General features: G+C 50.0%; 1 protein-coding gene and 1 pseudogene across 1 annotated transcript; one reads left to right on the top strand and one right to left on the bottom strand.

Annotated features, from left to right (window-relative positions):
• Positions 1-5,110: 5,110 nt before the first annotated feature.
• On the top strand, positions 5,111-5,590 carry LOC107972416 (large ribosomal subunit protein uL23-like; annotated as a pseudogene).
• A 9,694-nt stretch (positions 5,591-15,284) lies between these two features.
• SELENOW (selenoprotein W) lies at positions 15,285-21,971 on the bottom strand. The gene is made up of 6 exons (NM_001154577.3): positions 21,765-21,971; positions 19,837-19,861; positions 19,666-19,719; positions 19,402-19,476; positions 19,196-19,294; positions 15,285-15,681 (listed from the first exon to the last, which is right to left on the bottom strand). The coding sequence occupies exons 1-5, from the start codon at positions 21,791-21,793 to the stop codon at positions 19,214-19,216; spliced, it is 264 nt and encodes an 87-aa protein (NP_001148049.1). The 5' UTR covers positions 21,794-21,971; the 3' UTR covers positions 15,285-15,681; positions 19,196-19,213.
• Positions 21,972-22,223: the final 252 nt, after the last annotated feature.

The following is a 22,223-nucleotide window of genomic DNA, read 5'->3' as shown; positions in this document are numbered from 1 at the left end:
TAATCCCAACCCTTTGGGAGGCCAAAACAGGTGGATCACTTGAAGTCAAGAGTTTGAGACCAGCCTGGCCAACATGGTGAAACCCCATCTTCACTAACAAAAAAAAAAAAATACAAAAATTAGCCGGGCATGCTGGCAGGTGCCTGTAGTCCCAGCTACTTGGGAGGCTAAAGCAGGAGAATCACTTGAACCTGGGAGGTGGATGTTGCAGTGAGCTGAGATCGTATCACTGTACTCCAGCCTGGAGTACAGAATGAGACCTTGTCTAAAAAATATAAAATAATCAAATAAAATAAAATGACTTTTACAAAATATCTCAATATATCTGTATTTTCAAATTGACAGAAAAACTTCTAAAAGCTGGTGTTTCTAAAAGTCCTCTGTTACTAATTGTTACTAATTGGAGACAAAGCCCACAGGTGGCACCAGTCTGAGGTGTCCAGCTTACTGCTTCGAAAATTGCTACATTTTCTCACTTTTGCCTTCTAAGAGTAATGCTTTTTTTTTTTTTTAATAGCTTGTCTAAAATGTCTTTCTCCAGGCCGGGCACAGTGGCTCATGCCTGTAATCCCAGCACTTTGGGAGGCCAAGGAGGGTGGATCACCTGAGGCCAGGAGTTTGAGACCAGCCTGGCCAACATGGTGAAACCCCACCTCTACTAAAAGTACAAAAATTAGCCGGGTGTGATGGCACATGCCTGTAATCCCAGCCACTCAGGAGGCTGAGGCAGAAGAATCGCTTGAACCCAGGAGGCGGAGGTTACGGTGAGCCGAGATCGTGCCACTGCACTCCAGCCTGGGTGACAGAGTGAGACTCCATCTCCAAAAAAAAAAAAAAAAAAAAAAAAAAAAAAAAAAAAAACTTTCCCCAAGATCAGGTAAACAGCAGGAAAAAAAGAAATCTTGCATTATCACATGATGATGAAGGTATTCCATTTTTTTCTCTAAATTTTTATAGTTTTACCTTTCATATTTAGGTCTTTAATACATGTATAATTGACTGTTTATGGTGTGAGGTAAGGATTTTTATTTTCTCATGGATTTCTAATTGTCAATTTATTGAGAAGCTTGCAATTTATTTTGTATTTTGTCATAAATCAAGGGTTCATTAATGTATGAGTCTGTATCTACAAACTCTTTTGTATTTTATTTTTTGTTTTTTTTTTTTTTGGAGACGGTTTCACTCTGTTGCCCAGGCTGGAGTGCAATGGCATCATCTCAGCTCACTGCAACCACTGCCTCCCAGGTTCAAGTGATTCTCATGCCTCAGCATCCTGAGTAGCTGGGTTTACAGGCGTGCACCACCATGCCCAGCTAATTTTTTGTATTTTTAGTAGAGACAGGGTTTAGCCATGTTGGCTACGTTGGTCTTGAACTCCTGGCCTCATTGATCCACTAGCCTCAGTCTCCCAAAGTGCTGGGATTACAGGTATGAGTCACCACACCTGGCTTTTTTTTTTTTTTTTTTTTTTGAGACAGTATCTTACTCTGTTGCCCAGGCTAGAGTGCAGTGACACAATCACAGCTCACTACAACCTCAACCTCCCAGGCTCAACTGATCCTCCCACCTCAGCCTTCTGAGTAGCTGGGACCACAGGCACACACCACCATGCCTGGCTAATTTCCTTTTACTTTTTGCAAAAACAAGGTCTCACCATGTTGCCCAGGCTGGTCTTGAATTCCTGGTTCAAGTGATCCTCCCACCTTGGCCTCCCAAATTGCTGGGATTACGGGTGTGAGCCACAATGACTGGCTCTACAGAAAGTCTCTATTGGGTTCTTGGTCTCTATATCCTTGCACCAATAGCATGCCACCCTTTGCCTCTGTTCTCTCCTCTCCTGCTTCTTCTGCCATCACCTTGTGGCCATCCTGGCCCCTGTGTCTTCCCACAGCTAGTTCTCTGACCCTGTCCCAGTCTAATTTAGCAAATGCTTCAATCCTCTTAAGTCAGGCCAGCCTCAGCAAAACATAGGGAGAATTAGTGCGGATTTGGGGGAAACATGTGACAGGCTGTGGTTGGAGGTGGGGACAGACTGCCGGGATATAATGAAAAATGCTCCTGCTCCTCAGAGAGACCCTGAGAGGGATGTACACAGAAAACCACACTGAGACTGTCCCAAGGGAGGCAGAGCGATGGGAAAAGGGAGAGACTGAGGGGGAGGGAGAGAGGGAAAGTGAGGTGCAAAGAAAAGGGGAAACTGAGGCATGGGAGTTTCCTGCCCTCAAAACCAGAACAGGTAGGGTCTCCCCAGCCCGTGTCACTTCCCACGTGACAGCAGCTGTCCTATGTGCTCTAATATCCTTACAAAAGATCCTTTGAGGCTGGCAGCCTGTAATCCCTTTGCCTACGGGGGGTTACGCCAAACATCAGGGTGTTTAAGTCCCTTTCTGAGAAGACCAAAAAGATTCAGTCTGAGCATGTACCAGGCCACCCAGCCAAAGAGCACAGCCCTTAACTCCTCCACTCTATCGAGTGATACCAAGCTCATCTGCTTCTTGGACTGTTTGGAGGAGGACCTGTGGACAGCTGGATGTCCATGAGACTTTGGGTATCAACTACACCTTCTCCATACGTGTGGGGTGTGAGCAACATGGAGCTGTGTCATTGACATGCCCAGCACAGAGCCTAGCTTACAGGAAGCTCGGAGGAAACGGGTGATCTTATTATTCTGCCATTTAGACAACACCCTCTTCCCATATCTCTTCCCTCCTCTGACTCATCTCCTACCTCTCTCTGCCCTGTGCAGACCCATGCTCCCCTTCCCTCTCCTTCCCTAGTCTCTCTCCCTCCCTCTCAGTCCCTGCGTTTCTCCCTAGCCGGTCTCCCTGGCCTTGACCTAATCTAACTCACCACCTGCCCCAATCCTCTTAGAGCCAGGTGAGGCGGCATCTGCAGAATCTCAGCCGGGTCACAGAAGAGTTGAAGGGGAGATGGGACATATTGGTGGATGATGTCAAAACCCTTCTCAAGCCCGTGCTGGCACCTTCTCATGCCTCCTTACTGGCCGTGAGACTTCAGTTACAGCAGTAGGTGCTGTCAGGGTCTCCTGGAGCCCTTCCCCTATATAAGCCCCAGAGAGACTCCCCAGGAAGACAAAACAAAGCTGCAGAATCTGCTCTCCCCGATTGGGGCAGTGAGTGGAACAACGTGTTGTAGATGTTCCACAGACACACCTGATTTTCTCTGCATATGTGATGAAAAATGTAAACCGGCCGGACGCAGTGGCTCACGCCTGTAATCCCAGCACTTTGGGAGGCTGAGGCGGGCCGATCACGAGGTCAGGAGTTTGAGACCAGCCTGGCTAACATGGTGAAACCTCGTCTCTACTAAAGATACAAAAATTAGCCAGACGTGGTGTCGGGCACCTGTAATCCCAGCTACTCAGGAGGCTGGGGCAGGAGAATCGCTTGAACTCTGGAGGCGGAGGCTGCAGTGAGCCGAGATCGTGCCACTGCACTCCAGCCTGGGTGACAGGGCGAGACTCTATCTCAAAAAAAAAAAAAAAAAAAAGTAAACCCTTCCACTTTTTTCTTCTGTCTTTTGGCTGCAGTCAGCTCTGGGAATGGGGATGGAATGGAAATTTATTTTTAGTTCTGGATTCATTCACTTTTTTTTTTTTTTTTTTTTTGAGACGGTCTTGCTGTGTCACGCAGGCTGGAGTGCAATGGTGCTATCTCGGCTCACTGCAACCTCCACCTCCTGGGTTCAAGCAATTCTCGTGCCTCAGCCTCCCAAGTAGCTGGGATTACAGGCGCCCTCCACCACACCTGGCTAATTTTGTATTTTTAGTAGAGACAGGGTTTCACATGCTGGCCACGCTGGTCTCAAACTCCTGACCTCAAGTGATTCACCTGCCTTGGCCTCCCGAAGTGCTGGGATTACAGATGTGAGCCACCACGCCCGGCCTATTCACTTTTGTACACTCAGAATTTCTTGCTAGAGAAGTGCTTTTATTTTATCATTACAGAACTGTATCTTGGATAAAGTGGTAACTCTTGTAGCTAACATAAGAAAATATCTACAGAATAAACACACACACAGACACACACACACACACACACATACTCAAACTCCTGGGATTAATTCATGAATTTGGCAAGGTTCCAGGATACAAAATCAATAAACAAAAACCAACTGTATATCTTGGTGTTGTGTGGGAATTTTTTTTTTAAAAAAAGAAACAAATTATATTTCTATATAATAGCAACAAAAAATTGGAAAATAAGTTTTTTAAAAACACTATTTACAAAAGCATTAAAAAACATAAAATAGGCTGAGTGTGGCGGCTCATTCCTGTAATCCCAGCACTTTGGGAGATCGAGGCAGGAGGATCGCTTGAGGCCAGGAATTCAAGACCAGCCTGTACAACATAGCAAGACCCCATCTACACAAAAAAATAAAAAATAAAACTAGCTGGGCATGGTGGTGCACAGCTGTCGTCCCAGCTACTTTGAGGCCAGGAATTCAATACCAGCCTGTAAAATAAAGCAAGACTCCATCTACACAAAAAAAAATTAAAAATAACACTAGCTGGGCATGGTAGTGCACAGCTGTAGTCCCAGCTACTTGGGAGACTGAGGTAGGAGAATTGCTTGAGCCCAGGAGTTTGAGGCAGCATCACTGCACCACTGCACTCCAGCCTGGGCAACAGAGCAAGACCCTGTCTCAAAATACACACACACACACACGCACGCATGCACACACACCTATAAAATGCCTAGGAAGAAAGTAGGATGTGCAGGACAGCTACGACCACAATTATCAAAACATTGCCCGTAGAAGTTAAAGAAGACCTAAATAAGGCCAGGCGCGATCTCGGCTCACTGCAACCTCTGCCTCCCGGGTTCACACCATTCTCCTGCCTCAGCCTCCCGAGTAGCTGGGATTACAGGTGCCCGCCACCACACCCGGCTAATTTTTTGTAGTTTTAGTAGAGACAGGGTTTCACCGTGTTAGGCAGGATGGTCTTGATCTCCTGACCTCGTGATCCGCCCACCTCAGCCTCCCAAAGTGCTGGGATTACAGGCGTGAGCCACCGCGCCCAGCCAAGACTCCATCTCAAAAAAAAAAAAAAGGTCAAAAACAAAAATTAACCTTGTCTTTTCACAAGATGGTGCCGAAAGCGAAGGAAGCTCCTGCCTCTCCTAAAGCCCAAGCCAAACCGAAGGCTTTAAAGGCCAAGAAAGCAGTGTTGAAAGCCGTCCACAGCCACACAGAAGAGAAGATCCGCAGGTCACCCACCTTCAGGCGGCCCAAGACAGCGCGACTCCGGAGGCAGCCCAAATATCCTCGGAAGAGCGCCCCCTGGAGAAACAAGCTTGGCCACTCTGCGATCATCACGTTTCCACCGACCACTGAGTCCGTCATGAAGAAGATAGACAACAACACGCTTGCCTTCATTATAGATGTTAAAGCCAAGGAGCACCAGATCAAACAGGCTGTGAAGAAGCTCTGATTCGGCCTGACGGAGAGAAGAAGACACATGTTCAACCGACTCCTGGTTACAATGCTTTGGATGTTGCCAACAAAATTGGGATCATCTAAACTGAGTCCAGCTGGCTAATTCTCAATATATGTATATCTTTTCACCATAAAAAAGTAAATAAATAAAAATAAACTGGGCTGGGCGCGGTGGTTCACACCTGTAATCCCAGCACTTTGGGAGGTTGAGGCGGGCAGATCACCTGAGGTCAGGAGTTCAAGACCAGCCTGACCAACATGGAGAAACCCCATCTCTACTAAAACTACAAAAAATTAGCCAGGCGTGGTGGTGCATGACTGTAATCCCAGCTACTCGAGAGGCTGAGGCAGGAGAATCACTTGAACACGGGAGGTGGAGGTTGCAATGAGCCAAAATCACGCCATTACACTCCAGCCTGGGCAACAAGAGCAAAACTCTGTCTCAAAAAAAAAAAAAACAAAACCTTGACTCCCACCTCACTCCAAATGAAAAGCTACAACCAGGAAGCTTCTAGAAGCATCCATAGGAGAATATTTTAAACTCTTGGAGTGAGCAAGGATTTCTTAGACCAGGCTGGGCACAGTGGCTCATGCCTGTAATTCCAGCGCTTTGAGAGGCTTTGGCAGGAGGATGGCTGGAGCCCAGGAGTTCAAGACCACCTGGGCAACATGGCAAAACCCTGTCTCTACTAAAAATACAAAAAAAGCCGGGCACAGTGGCTCATGCCTGTAATCCCAGCACTTTGGGAGGCCAAGGCCGGAGGATCACCCAAGGTCAGGAGTTCGAGACCAGCCTGACCAACGTGGTGAACCCTTGTCTCTACTAAAAATACAAAAATTAGGTGTGGTGGCTACTCCAGAGGCTGAGGCTAGAGAATTGGTTGAACCCAGGAGGTGGAGGTTGCAGTGAACCAAGATCGTGCCACTGACTCCAGCCTGGGTGACAGAGCCAGCCTCCCGTCTCAAAAAAAAAAAAAAAAAAAAAAAAAAGATATGCAAAAAGGCCAGTAAGCCCATGACATCAAAAATCATCAGGGAAATGCATATTAAAACTAAAATGGACCACATGCAGTGGCTCACGCCTGAAATCCCAGCACTTTGGGAGGCCGAGGCGAGTGGATCACAAGGTCAAGAGATCGAGACCATCCTAGCCAACATGGTGAAACCCCATCTCTACTAAAAATACAAAAATTAGCTGGGTGTAGTGGTGCATGCCTGTAGTCCCAGCTACTTGGGAGGCTGAGGCAGGAGAATTGCTTGAACCCAGGAGGTGGAGGTTGCAGTGAGCCGAGATCATGCCACTGCACTCCAGCCTGGCAACAGAGCAAGACTCCGTCTCAAAAAAAAAAAGCTTTGGGAGGCTGAGGCAGGAGGACTGCTTGAGACCAGTCTGGGCAATATAATGAGACCCCATCTCTACAAAAATATTAAAATTAACTGAGCATGATGGTACACACTTGTAATCCCAGCTACTTAGGAGGCTGAGATGGGAGGATCACTTGAGCCCAGGACAAAGATACAGCAAGCCATGATCACTATACTCCAGCCTCAGTGACAAAGCAAGACCCTGTCTCAAGAAAAATAATAAATAAGAAATAAACATATGTCCACAGGAAGACTTGTACAAGAATATTCATAACAACTTTATTCATAAAAGACCAAAATAGAAACAGCCCAAGTGAATGGTTAAGCAAATTATGGTATGTCCATACAATGGACTATAACACAGCACTGAAAAGGAACAAGCTGTGGATACACATGTGATATGGAAGAATCTCAAAATCATTTATGTTGGGTGAAAAAAGCCAGACACAAGAGGTTGTATGTGATGCAATTTCATTTCTATGAAATTCTAGAAGATATGGAAATAATCTGTAGTCACAGAAAGCTCTATATGATACTATTTCATTTATATGAAATTCTAGAAGAGACAGAAGTAATCTATAGTTAGAGAAAGCAGATTGGTGGTTGCCCAGGCAGGTCTGGGAATGAATATAAAATGACTGCAAAAAGGTCCCAGGGAAATTTGGGGGCTGATGGATGCTTCTTGTTTGGGTGCTGGTATCATAGTTGTATACTTTGTTGTTGATGATCCTTTTTTGAGACGGGTCTCACTGTGTCACCCAGGCTGGAGTGCAGTGGCACAAACATGGCTTACCGCAGCCTTAAGCTCTCAGGCTCAAGTGATCCTTCCACCTCAGCCTCCCAAGTAGCTAAGACTACAGGTGCACACGACCATGCCCAGCCAATTTTTTTTATTTTTTGTAGAGACAGGGTCTTGCTATGTTGCCCAGGATGCTCTTGAACTCTCGGGTTCAAGTGATACTCTTGCCTCAGCCTCCCAAAGTGTTGGGATTACAGGCATGAGCCACGGCACCCAGACAGTTGCATACATTTATCAAAGCAATTATACTGAACACTTAAGACAAGTGTGTTTTATCTAATGTAAAGAAAGCATCTATCTTTAAAAGTTGATGTTTTAAAACTCTGTGAATTGGGCCTGGTGCGGTGGCTCATACCTGTAATCCCAGCACTTTGGGAGGCCGAGGCGGGCAGATCACCTGAGGTCGGCAGTTTGAGAACAGCCTGACCAACATGGAGAAACCCCGTCTCTACTAAAAATATACAATCAGCTGGGCGTGGTGACACATGCCTGTAACCCCAGCTACTCGGGAAGCTGAGGCAGGAGAATTGCTTGAACCTGGGAGGCAGAGGTTGCAGTGAGCAGAAATCGCACCATTGCACTCCAACCTGGGCAACAAGAGCGGAACTCCATCTCAAAAAATAAAATAAAATAAAAATAAATAAATATAAAATAAAAAATTAGCTGAGTGTGGTGGTGCGTGCCTGTAGTCTCAGCTACTTGGGGGGCTGAGGCAGGAGAATCTCTCGAACCCAGGAGGCAGAAGTTGCAGTGAGCTGAAATCATGCCACTGCACTCCAGCCTGGGTGACAGAGTGAGACTCCATCTCAAAAAAAAAAAACTCTGTGAATTTTTAATATGAAAGATTTTTTGGTGAAAGGGAGGGTTTGGAGAAGGGTTAGATGAGTCAAATCATGTAAATCTTAACACTGATTATGGTCAGTGATCAACAAACCATATCTGCCATTATTATAGCTAATAATAGCATCACATACAGAATGTTCTTGGTCTTTTTCTGTCAGTCTCTCTCTCTTTTTTTTTTTTTTTTTTTTTGAGATGAAGTCTCTCTCTGTCACCCAGGGGCTAGAGTGCAGTGATGCGGTCTCAGCTCAGTGCAACCTCTGCCTCCCAGTTTCAAGTAATTCTCCTGCCTCAGCCTCCCAAGTAGCTGGGAATACAGGCACGTACCACCATGCCATTTTTGTGTTTTTAGTAGAGTCGGGGTTTCACCATGTTGGCCAGGCTGGTCTTGAACTCCTGACCTCCAGTGATCCAACCACCTTGGCCTCCCAAAGTGCTGGGATTACAGGCGTGAGCCACCTCGCCTGGCCCACATCTTCTTCAATTATCTTGTTGTTGTTGTTTTTTCGTTTGTTTGTTTGTTTGTTTGTTTTTTGAGTCAGGGTCTCACTCTGTCGCCCAGGCTGGAGTGCAATGGGTGTGATCTCAGCTCACTGTAACCTCCACCTCCTGGGCTCAAGGGATCCTCCCACCCCAGCCTCCCGAGTGGCTGGGACCACAGGCGCGTGCCACCACGCCTGGCTAATCTTTTGTATTTTTGGTAGGAACGGGGTTTTTTCACATTGCCCAGGCTGGTCTCGAACTCCTGACCTCCAGAGACCCTCCCATTTCAACCTCCCAGTGTTGAGATTACAGGCGTGAATCACTGAGCCCGGGCTCATTTTTCAATACGCATCCAGTGACCATGTAAGTACTGTTAACCCACTCTGGTGGGGGTGGGAGGACTGTTCCCTCTATACCATCCCCTCCTCGTCCACCACCCCGCCCTCCCACTGCCCGCCGTCAGATGGAAGCAACCCCATCTCTTCCTTCTGCTACTCTGCCTCTCTGCTGCCCCCTGGTGGCAATCCTGGCCCTTGGGTCTCCCCAGCGCTGGTTCTCTGACCCTGTCCTGGTCCCATTTAGCAAGTGTCCCAATCCTCTTAAGCCAGGCCAGTCTCAGCAGAGCAGAGAATTAGATCCGATTTGGAGGCAGGAGACACCCGACAGGCTACTGGGGGAGGGGGCGGGGACAGAGAGCTTGGATAAAACAAAAGCCCCTCCTGCTTTGGGAGGTCGAAGCGGGCAAATCGCTGGAGCCCAGGAATTCGAGACCAGCCAGACAACATAGCAAGACCCCGTTTCTATAATAATATTTTTTAAAAGAAAAGAAAAGAAACCAAAGGCTGAACAACTTGAGCTTACAAAGAAGAGCTGCAATGAATTGAAAGACGTCAGATGCATGAAAGTCCATTGGTTCACAATGGTCCTCAAAAAAGAAAGAAAAAAAAACTAGAGAAAGTTGCTGAGGCTCCAATTTAATATTCTGAAAACTGTTAAATTAAAAAGAATCTCCTGGCCAGGCGCAGTGTGGCTCACGCCTGTATGGCCGGGCACAGTGACTCACACCTGTAATCCCAGCACTCTGGGAGGCCGAGGTGGGTGGATCACCTGAGGTGAGGAATTTGAGACCAGCCTGGCCAACATGGTGAAACCCTGTCTCTACTAAAAATACAGAAAAAGGCCAAGTGCGGTGGTTAACGCGTGTAATCCCAGCACTTTGGGAGGCCGAAGCGGGCGGATAACAAGATCAAGAGATCGAGACCATCCTGGCCAACATGGTGAAACCCCATCTCTACTAAAAATACAAAAATTAGCCGGGAGTGGTGGCGCATGCCTGTAATCCCAGCTACTCGGGAGGCTGAGGCAGGAGAATCGCTTGAACCCAGGAGGCGGAGGTTGCGGTGAGCCGAGATCTTGCCACTGCACTCCAGCCTGGGGGACAGAGCAAGACTCCGTCTCATAAAAAGAAGAAAGAAAAAAAAGAGTTTAACTGGATTATTTGTAACACAAAAGTTAAATGCTTGAGGGGATAGATAACTCATTTACCCTGATGTTATTAGTATGCATTGGATGCCTGTATCAAAATAGCCCATGTCCCCCATAAATATATACACCTACTATGTACCTAGAAAAATTTTAATTTTTTTTTTTTTTTTGTCACTCTGTCACCCAGGCTGGAGTGCAGTGGCGCGATCTCAGCTCACTACAACCTCTGCCTCCCGACTTCAAGCGATTCTCCTGCCTCAGCCTCCCGAGTAGCTGGGAGCTACGACACCCAGCTCATTTTTGCATTTTTAGTAGAGACGGGGTTTCACCATGTTGGCCAGACTGGTTTAGATCTCTTGACCTCGTGATCCGCCCTCTTCGGCCTCCCAAAGCGCTGGGATTACAGGCGTAAGCCACCGCGCACGGCTAAATTTTAATTTTTAAGTTTTAAAAAGAAAGTGTCATGTCACCAATTCAAAGATGGTGATTCACTTGACTACCCTAAAATCTAGATGACCGGAGGTGATTCCTGGTGACCCACAGGGATTCCACAGTGATTCCTGGTCTTCCGCGGTGATCCGAGGTGAACTGAGAAGATGCAGTTCTCAGACGCGGCCACATGCTGTCGCTGTTAGAAAGGAATTCACGGTGTCTCCCCTTTTCAGGCTGGGTGATGTTCAGGCTGAATTCTTTGAAGGTGTGAATTGTCTTGATTACGCCAAAATCAGATGGTGGCGTTTTCATGCATACGGTACGATTAAAATAAGAGCCCTGGTAGATATTTGTAGTGCTCACCAAGTTTTCAAGTTCTCATCCCTTTCCTAAACATAGGAAGACTAAGTTCCCCAGCCAAGATCTGCAGGTAGGGGTTCTCAAAGTGGGCGGGGCTGTGTAACTGGTTCTGGCCAATGGGCTGTGACGAAAGCTGATGCGCATCACTTCCTGGCTGATGCTTTTAGCAGCCAATGCCTGCTCTGAAGGCCGAAGCGGGAAAGATCGCTTGAGGCCAGGTTCGAGACCAGCCTGAGCAACATAGCAAGGCCTCCCACCCTGCCCCATCCTCGCCCAGTTCCCCAACAAAATGAAAAAAAAATAAATTAGCTGGAAGTGGTGGTGCGCCTGTAGTCCCAGCTACTACGGAGACTGAGGTGGCAAGATCGCTTGAGCCCAGGAGTTCCAGGCTGCAGTGAACCATGATCATGCCACTAACACTCCAGCCTGGGCGACACAGCGATACCTTCGTCTCTTTAAAAAAAAGAAAAGCAGGTCGGGAACGGTGGCTCACATCTGTAATCCAGCACTTTGGGAGGCCAAGGAGGGTGGATCACCAGGTCAAGACTTTGAGACCAGCCTGGCCAACATGGTGAAACCTCGTCTCTACTAAAAATACAAAAATTAGCTGGGCGTGTTGACGTGCGCCTGTAGTCCCACCTGGTCAGGAGGCTGAGACAAGAGAATCGCTTGAACCCCGGAGGTGGAGGTTGCAGAGAATCAAGATCATGCCACTGGACTCCAGCCTGGGCAACAGAGCAAGACTCTGTCTCAAAAAAAAATGAAAGAAAAGAGAAAAGAAAAGCCAATGAAAGATTGCCTACGCTGTCTCCGCTCTGTCTACTAAAGCTGCTTTGGGGCCAGGTGCAGCAACAGAATAACAGAATTGCAGTCCCATAACAACTAGCCACATATTACATGGGTTGAATGTTATTTTTTTTTTTTTTTTTTTTTCGAGACAGGCACTCACTCTGTCGCCCAGGCTGGAGTGCAGTGGTGCCATCACAGATCACTGCAGCCTCGACCTCCCAGGCTCAAGCAATCCTCCCACCTCAGCCTCCCAAGAAGCTGAGATTACAGGCATGCACCACCATGCCCAGCTGTTTTTTGTATTTTTTGTAGAGACAGGTTCTCACTATGTTGCCCAGGCTGGTCTCAAACTCCAGGGCTCAAGTGATCCTCCCAGCTCAGCCTCCCAAAGTGCTGGGATTCCAGGCGTGAGCCACTGTGCCCGGCCAAATATAAATGTAATAATTCAGTTCCTTGGTCGTGTCACATTTCAAGTTGTCACCAGTAACATGAAGTCAGTTGCTATGGTGTTGGGCAGGGCAGATATAGAAAAATTCCATCGTGCTAGCCGACACGGTGGCTCACGCCTGTAATCCCACCACTTTGGGAGGCCGAGGTGGGTGGACCACCTGAGGTTAGGCGTTTGAGACCAATCTGGCCAACGTGGTGAAACCCATCTCTACTAAAAATACATTTAAAAAAAAAATTAGCCAGGCATGGTGGCTACAGGCGGGCGCCTGTAATCTCAGCTACTTGGGAGACTGAGGCAGAACAATTGCTTGAACCCGGGAGGTAGAGGTTGCAGTGAGCCAAGGTCCCACCATTGCACTCCAGCCTGGGCAACAAGAGTGAAACTCCATCTCAAAAAAAACAAAAAAAGAAAAATTCCATCGTGCAGAAAGTTCTATTGGACAACATTGCGCTAGATTCCTGACTAGAAGCAGGAGAACTGTTGCTCTGGAGAGGGCTTTGCATGTGCTGTGTTCATCCATGGAGATTTAGGTTCGTTCTGGTTTGTTCCCACTGAAGCATAAGCCAACCTAGCCCAGCCCTGCCAGAATTCTTGCTTAAACAAAGAACTGAAAAGTCTCGTGTCATTTAAATGATGAACGGGTGCCACAGTGTGCCTTGGCTAACAGGTGGAGTGCTGACAGCTGAGGATGTTGATACTGGGCTGACCCCAAATGTGAGACCAGTTGGCAAATGGGATTACGGTCAACCTCCATTGAGTCTCAGATGTTCAGATGCCACTCTCTGTGATCTCTCTCTACCTAGCTTAGAACTACACCACCAGGGCCCGGTGCGGTGGCTCACGCCTGTAATTCCAGCACTTTAGGAGGCCGAGGCGGGGGGGACCGCCTGAGGTCAGGAGTTTGAGACCAGTCTGGCCAACATGGTGAAACCCCGTCTCTACTTGAAAAAAGAAAAACAAAACACACACACACACACACACACACACACAAAATTAGCCAGGCGTGGTGACATATGCCTGTAATCCCAGCTACTCGGGAGCTGAGGCAGGGGAATTGCTTGAACCAGGGAGGTGGAGGTTGCAGTGAGCTAAGATCGCGCCACTACACTCCAGCCTCAGCGACACAGTGAGACTCCATCTCAAAAAAAAAAATACACCACCAGGCCAGGCTCCGTGGCTCACGCCTGTAATCCCAGCATTTTGGGAGGCCAAAGGAGGAGGATCACTTGAGGCCAGGAGTTTGAGACCACCTGGGCAAAATAGCAAGACCCCATCTCTAAAAAAAAAAAAAAAAAAAAAAGAGCCAGGCATGATGGCATGTGCCTGTGATTCCAGATACACAGGAGGCTGAAGCAGGATCACTTGAGCCCAGGAGGTCGAGGCTGCAGTGAGCCACGATCCTACCACAGCATTCTAGCCTGGGTGACAGAGAACCTGTCTTAGAAAAAAAATAAAGAACTATACCGCCAAAGGAGTCATACTAAGAAAATCCTCAGAATCATTAGAAATGAAGCCATGTGGGGGCTTGTTTCTTGTTGCTATTGTTCATTTGGTTTGGGGGTTTTTTGTTTTTTGAGACAGTGTCTCACTGTGTCGCCCAGGCTGGAGTGCAGTGGCACAATCTCAGCTCACTGCAACCTCTGCTTCCCAGGTTGAAGCGGTTCTCAACCTAGTGGCAGGTGGCGAGTAGCTGGGATTACAGGCACCTGCCACCACACTTGGGCTAATTTTAGTAGAGGTGGGGTTTCACCATGTTGCCCAGGCTGGTCTCGAACTCTTGGCCTCAAGCAATCCGCTCACCTTGGCCTCCCAAAGTGACGGGATTACAAGCGTGAGCCACTGCACCCGGCCTCTTGTTGCTATTGTTGATGGCTGTCTTGTGTTTCCCAGATGTCACTGAGCAGAGATCCATGGAATGTGGTGGGTTTCAGGAGTCAGCAGCATTTGACTTGGGGGAGGAACAATTTTATTTCTGTCCTCCCAGAATGAGTGGGTCAAGGTTTGAGAGTGAAACAGTTTAGAATTGTACCTGATTTGAGGAAAGTGTCCATGCACTTCATGGCTATCAATAGTTACAAAAACAGCCGGGCATGGTGGCTCACGCCTATAATCCCAGCACTTTGGGAGGCCAAGGCGGGCGGATCCCCTGAGGTCAGGAGTTCAAGACGAGCCTGGCCAACATGGTGAACCCTGTCTCTATTACAAAATCCAAAAATTAGGTCCGGCGCGGTGGCTCATACCTGTAGTCCCAGCACTTTGGGAGGCCGAGGCGGGAGGGTCACAAGGTCAGGAGTTTGAGACCAGTCTGGCCAACATGGTGAAACCCCATCTCTACTAAAAATACAAAAAATTAGCTGGGTGTGGTGGCGGGCACCTGTAATTCCAGCTACATGGGAGGCTGAGGCAGGAGAATCGCTGGAACCCGGGAGGCGGAGGTTGCAGTGAGCCAAGATCGCACCACTGCACTCCAGCCTGGGCGACAGAACAAGACTCCGTCTCAAAAAAAAAAAAAAAGAAAGAAAGAAAAAGAAAAAGATTAGCCAGGCATAGCAGTGCACACCTGTGGTCCCAGCTACTCAGGAAGCTGAGACGGGAGAATCACTTGAACCCAGGAGAGGGACACTGCAGTAAGCTGGGATCGCACCACTGCACTCCAGAGCAAGACTGTCTTAAAAAATAACAACCTCAGCATTGCTGTAAGGTGCTTCCCTACAGAGGGTTGGTGCACTGAGCACTCAACACGTGGTTGCTAATTTCTGCGACGGGGTCCTGGAGGGAGGAGGCACAGGGGTAAAACAAGATACACTCCTCACAGGCACATTCGGTTAAATTCGTCCAATATTTATTGAATCGTGAACGGTTGCAAACGTTGCCACAATCAGAAACCCACCCATCCTGATGCCTCTCTTGGCTTCCCCTTGAGAAGGATGCCTGAGGCAGGATGTCCCCCCAAACTCCAGGGGACAACTGGGGAAGACATGGGGTATGCAAAGAGATATGATGAAACCACGGGACAGGAGGAGGGTGGGGTGGTGTGGATTCCGGGGAAGACACATATACACAGACTCTCCCGCTCAGAGGCAAAGACCGGGGGCGTCAATCTCTGCCCCCAACAGCAGCCACAAGAACATCAGGGAAAGACCAGGTGTCCACAAGACTTTTCAGTCCTTCCTATCATGAAGCGTCTGCTGAGAGGGGCTGGGTCAAGGTCCCTGGACTGTGGAGAGAAAAAGAGGTGGTTGGGGTAGGGAGTCAGTTTGCAGGAACAGAGGCCAGGTGTGGGGCCCATGTCAAAAGGAAGAAAGACAGCCGGGTGTGGTGGCTCATGTCTGTAATCCCAGCACTTTGCGAGGCTGAGGCGGGCGGATCACTTGAGCCCAGGAGTTTGAGACCAGTCTGGGCAACATGGTGAAAAAAACCCATCTCTACAAAAACTAGAAAAATTAGCTGGGCGTGATGGTGCACAACTGTAGTCCCAGCTGCTTGGGAGGCTGTGGCAGGAGAAACGCTTGAGCCTGGGAGGTGGAGGTTGTAGTGAGCTGAGATCGCGCCACTGCACTCCAGCCTGGGTGACAGAGCGAGACTCTGTCTCAAAAAAAAAAAGAATTCAAAGCCTGCCTGGTGGTACCCCACCCCACGCTCAACAGCAACAGTCCACAATGCATTCAGCTGATGCAGCTTTGGAATTAGGCAATTCCATTTTTCTTTTCCTTTATGTTAGAGGGATTTGCTTTGTTTCAGACCTGCACATAAGGCAAGATATCATTTCTGCATTACTTCAAATTGGCACGTCCCAATTCACATTGAACATGACCTCATTCTGCTCTGGTAAAGAATTTTAGGAAATGGAACTTGAGTTTAACGCATTTGAAAACTAGTTTTCTGGCACAAGGCACACTGGGAGCTGGTACTTGGGTCCACAGTGTGTTGGGATGGGATACTCTGTTCTAGATCAACATGGAATGGGAACTGGTGCTGAAGTTTAGAGGGGAGTAAAAAGTATGGCCAGGCGCAGTGGCTCACGCCTATAATCCCAGCACTTCGGGAGGCCAAAGCCGGCGGATCACCTGAGGTCAAGAGTTCAAAACCAGCCTGGCTAACACGGTGAAACCCCGTCTCTACTAAAAAATACAAAAAATTAGCCAGGCGTGGTGGCAGGCGCTTGTAGTCCCAGCTACTTGGGAGGCTGAGGCAGGAGAATGGCGTGAACCCGGGAGGCGGAGCTTGCAGTGAGCCGAGATCATGCCACTGCACTCCAGCCTGGGCGACAGAGACTCCATCTTAAAAAAAAAAAAAAAAAAAAAAAAAATTTGCCCAGCATGGTGGCAGACATCTGTAATTCCAGCTACTCAGGAGGCTGAGACACAAGAATCCCTTGAACCCAGGAGGCAGATGTTGCAGTGAGCCGAGATCACGCTACTGTACTCCAGCCTGGGCGACAGAGCGAGACTCCACCTCAAAAAATAAACTATGCTCCAGGCCCTGCAGTGCCAGAGACCAGAAAAAGGGCTAGTAACTGTTCTAGAATGGGCTGGGTTTCAAGCTTATCTGGACCATACTGGCTTACAAACTGGAAAATCAGACTCAGAAGGTGCTGGAAAGTAGTTCTTTGTTCCTGAGGTTCATATAGAAATTGCCACTTGTTCCACAATGTATTAGGCTGGAAACAATACTTGGTTCAGAGTGCATAAGGAGGCCAAGCACGGTGGCTCACGCCTGTAATCCCAACACTTTGGGAGGCCAAGGCAGGTGGATCACCTGAAGACCAGCCTGGCCAACAGGATCAGACCTACTAAAAATACAAAAATTAGCCGGGCATAGTGGCATGTGCCTGTAATCCCAGCTACTTGGGAGGCTGAGACAGGAGAATTGCTTGAACTCGGGAGGCAGAGGCTGCAGTGAGCCAAGATCGTGCCACTGCACTCCAGCCCGGGAGACAGAGCAAGACTCCATCTCAAAAAAAAAGAAAGAAAGAAAGAAAAAAACAGTGATAAGGAACCAGTAGCCAACTCCAGGAACTAGTGGTCAATTCTAGTGCTTAGGAGCTGGTTCACATTTTTCAATTGCTGGGTTGGGAAGGGGGGCTCAGGTTTACAGTGTGTTGGGAGCTGGTGGTGTATTTCATTCTCGGCTCTATGGGGAGAACTGGGAGTCAGCTCTAGGGTTTTTTTGGAGCAGACAATCCATTCTAGAGTTAGCATTTGTTTCTAGAGCATTTTTGGACTCATGTTCAGTTCCAAAGTGGGTAAGTTTCTGGAGCTGGATCAGGTCTGGAATATTCCTAGAACTAATTCTCAGGTTCAGAGCCCGGTGATAATTAGTGACCTACTCGAAATTGTGGAGCAAGGAAATTCTGTCTCAAAACATGCTGGGAACTTGGCCGGACGCTGTCACATGACCTGCTGGGTTGGGAACTGTTTCTTGGCAATGGGACAAAGACCTAGAGTTCTGGATTCTGAACCGTTGGGTTGCTAGCACTTTTCATTCCCAAACCAGGAGAGCTGTTTTAGGGCAGCCCTCTGACCCCACCACCAACTCAGCTGTCATCTTGCATACCCCATCTCAGCTGTCATCCTGCACACCTCTGACCCTATCTCAGCCGTCATCCTGCACACCTCTGACCCATCACCATCTCAGCCGTCACCCTGCACACCTCTGACCCATCACCATCTCAGCCGTCATCCTGCACACCTCTGACCCATCACCATCTCAGCCGTCATCCTGCACACCTCTGACCCATCACCATCTCAGCCGTCATCCTGCACACCTCTGACCCATCACCATCTCAGCCGTCATCCTGCACACCTCTGACCCATCACCATCTCAGCCGTCATCCTGCACACCTCTGACCCATCACCATCTCAGCCATCATCCTGCACACCTCTGACCCATCACCATCTTAGCCGTCATCCTGCACACCTCTGACCCATCACCATCTCAGGTGTCATCCTGCACACCTCTGACCCATCACCATCTCAGCTGTCATCCTACACACCTCTGACCCATCACCATCTCAGCCGTCATCCTGCACACCTCTGACCCATCACCATCTCAGCTGTCATCCTACACACCTCTGACCCATCACCATCTCAGCCGTCATCCTGCACACCTCTGACCCATCACCATCTCAGCTGTCACCCTGCACACCTCTGACCCATCACCATCTCAGCTGTCATCCTGCATACCTTTGACCCCATCTCAGCTGTCATCCTGCACACCTCTGACCCATCACCATCTCAGCCGTCATCCTGCACACCTCTGACCCATCACCATCTCAGCTGTCATCCTACACACCTCTGACCCATCACCATCTCAGCCGTCATCCTGCACACCTCTGACCCATCACCATCTCAGCCGTCATCCTACACACCTCTGACCCATCACCATCTCAGCCGTCATCCTGCACACCTCTGACTCACCATCTCAGCTGTCATCCTACACACCTCTGACCCATCACCATCTCAGCTGTCATCCTGCATACCTTTGACCCCATCTCAGCTGTCATCCTGCACATCTCTGACCCATCACCATCTCAGCTGTCACCCTGCACACCTCTGACCCCATCTCAGTTGTCGTCCTCCACCAACCGGGTCTAACTTTATCCCGCTTGCTCTGGGGACACACTGATGTCCCCCCCATCTCCCAGGCTCTCCACCCTGGGCCAAGGAGTCAGAGCATGGGGCAGGGAGAAGATCCAAAGGGTGGTGTCCCTGTCTAGTGGGCCCCCTCACCTCTGCCTTCAGGGCGCATTAGCCCTGAGCCAAGGCGGCTTTGATGGCGGCCACCAACTTCAGAAACTTGCTTTCTGTGTCCACGTAGCCATCGCCTTTCTAGGGAGGGGAGGAAGAGGGAAGGGGTGAGCTGGGACCGAGACACCAACCTCAGCCCCAACCCCATGCTAGCCCCAAAACCAGGCAGGACGGACAGACAGACATACCTTCTTAGAGTGAATCAACTTCCCGGCTACCATCACTTCAAAGAACCCGGTGGCCTGGGGAGTTCCCTCGCCGCACTGAGGAAAGGGGGTAGGGGAGATGTTGGAGGGGCTAAGATGTCCTCTTGGGGAGACCCTCCCCTTCCCAGGGGGATGAGAACATGGGTGAAGGGCGTAGGGCTGACCTAACCCCCTGCAGTGCCACCCAGGCCTAACGGACCGACACAGTGGCTGTGCTCAAGTCTTTCTCCCCATCCCAAGACTCACGATGTCCAGGCGGCCGGGGAACTCATCTTCTAACTTCTTCTTGAGCTGAAGATACTGAAAACGCGGTGAGAGGTCACAGCAGGGGTCATACCAGTCAGCCCCCTCCCGATATGCACTCTACCCCTCCCCAGCTCCCAGGAATGCCCCCCCCCGGGCATCCACTCTGCTTACCTTGGACTTGTAGCCTCAAGCGCCACTGGTAGGAGAGTCCAAGACATTGGGGCCCAGGGGAGAGAGGGAGAAGTGGGGGATCGGGGAGAGGAGGGTAGAGACAGGCGGTGTGGGGAGAGAGCAAGATGGGGCCAGGAAGAAATAAAGAGGAACACAGATGACCAAGCAGAAGAGGTGACAGATGCCCTCAAGAGAGAAGACAGGCACCAGCCAGGCAGAGTTTTGGGACGCAGCACAGGGGGTGGCGCGGGGACACACAGAGACACACAGAAAACCAACACCAAGCAAGAGACAGAGAAGGGGGAGGGGGAAAAGGGGAGAGAGGAGACAAGGAGACCACAAATACGAGAGACGGGGACGGGGGAAAACCAGGAGAACTGGATTAGGAGAACAGCACACGTAAGGTCCCCACCCACTCCCTGTACCCACCACCCTCACCCACAGCCCTCGCAGCACTCCAAGGAAAACCCTGCGGCTCCTGGATTCTTACACCACGCCCAGCTAATTTTTGTATTTTCACCATGTTGGCCAGGCTGGTCTCGAACTCCTAACCTCAGGGGATCGGCCCGCCCCAGCCTCCCAAAGTGCTGAGATTACAGGCAGGAGCCACCGCACCCGGCCCCGCAGCTCCTAGATTCTGAACACCTTCCCAGTCCCCAGGGTGAAATACAGGCTCACCCAACCCCCACAGCAGGCTATTTCGGGACTGGAATCTGGTGCACAGGCCTGGTAGGCGTCTCAAAATGTCACTCTTGCCTCTGCTTTGTCGAGCAGACAGAGACGTTGGAAAGCTGCCGACAAACCCAGGTTCCAGTTACCCGTCACCTGCAGTCCAGACTTGAAGCTACTGACCTGCCCCCACCCCAGTCCCAGCCTCAGTTTTCTCACCTGTAACACAGAACTAAAATTCCTCTCTTTAATTTACTTTTTTTTTTTTTTTGAGACAGAGTCTCGCTCTGCTGTCCAGGATGGAGTGCAGTGGCGCGATTTCAGCTCACTGCAACTTCCGCCTTCCGGGGTCCAGTGATCCTCCTGCCTCAGCCTCCCAAGCAGCTGCGACTACAAGAGTGCGCCACCATGCCCGGCTAACTTTTTAAGTTTCTGTAGAGACGAGGGGGTCTCCCTGGGTTGCCCAGGCTGGTCTCGAACTCTTGGGCTCAAGCGATCCACCCGCCTCAGCCTCCCAGTGTTTGGATTACAGGCGTGATCAACGGCGCCTGGCCTAAAATTCCCCTCTCTTAAGGGATTCCTGGGAGGATAAATTCATTGAACACGTATTTATTAAATACCTACAGCATGCCACACAGTATTAGGTGCTGGGGAGTGAAGAGAACGTAATTTATATCCTATCCTATTATACCCTTCCTGAGACTTGCAGAAATTAAGCGTGTTCGGTGTTGACACAGAGCCTCCCTCTTGTCACAGACGGAAAACTGAGGCCAGAAAAGGAGTGGGGTTCGTGGCCAAGGGAACCCACTGGGCAGAGGCCAACAATTCAAGTGCTTCTGAAACACAGGCTGAGACATTCTCGAACCTTCTGGGCTCTCACTGTCCCCACCCCGCGACTGTTCGGGATATTGGGGGAGGGGAAGCCTTAGGGTGGAGGAGCCTTAGGTCCCTTTACAAAGCTGACCGCCAGCCCCTTCCCCAGCGGAGCCCCGGAGTCGGGGGTTCGAAATTGACACACACTCGTCTCAGCCCCACCTTTTATAACCCGAGATGCCCAGCGTGTCACAAGTCGAAGACGGGGCCTAGGGACGACCGCCCTCTGTTTTTCGCCCCTCCGTACGCCCACCCCACCCACACCGGAATCCCTTTTCCCATACAGGGGCTCCCATGGGTCCTCTCCCCGGGGCTCCCTGACCCCGGCTCCGAGAATCGGGTCCCGGCGGGGGTCGGGGAGGGGGGCCGCTGGCCGCTGCGCTTACCAATAAACGACTCGGACGGCGAGAGCCATGGCTCGGGGCTGCCACATCCGCTGAGGAGCGGACGCCCGGGCCACACCAACCTCCCACCTGGACGCGCTAGGTCTGCGCCAGTGCGGCGGGAACCTGCGCAGAAAGGATGGAGCCTCGGCTTCCCCTGGCGCCAACCAATGCCAGGGAGGGGCGGTGGGCGGTGGGCGGAGAGGCGCCAAGGCGGAGGATAAGGAACCCGAGACCCGCCAGCCCGAGGACCCCACACAAGTCTCCTTCCCATCCTCCTGTTGGGCTGGAGAGAGTCTCGATAGAGCAGTCCCCGGGGGAAGCCCTCCGCGCGTCCCCTCCCAGGTCCCCCCGGCCAGAATGGTACGGCCCACGGGGGCGGTGATTTACGGCTGGCCGCTCCCAACTGGACCCGGAATCAGCCTCAAGGGTGGTCTTTTCACTGCGTGGGCTTGGGGACGG

Source organism: Pan troglodytes, chromosome 20 (genome assembly GCF_028858775.2).
Source record: "Pan troglodytes isolate AG18354 chromosome 20, NHGRI_mPanTro3-v2.0_pri, whole genome shotgun sequence".
NCBI classification, from domain to species: Eukaryota; Metazoa; Chordata; class Mammalia; order Primates; family Hominidae; genus Pan; species Pan troglodytes.
The sequence above is the reverse complement of the archived record's forward strand: the minus strand, read 5'-3'. Positions and strand labels throughout refer to the sequence as shown.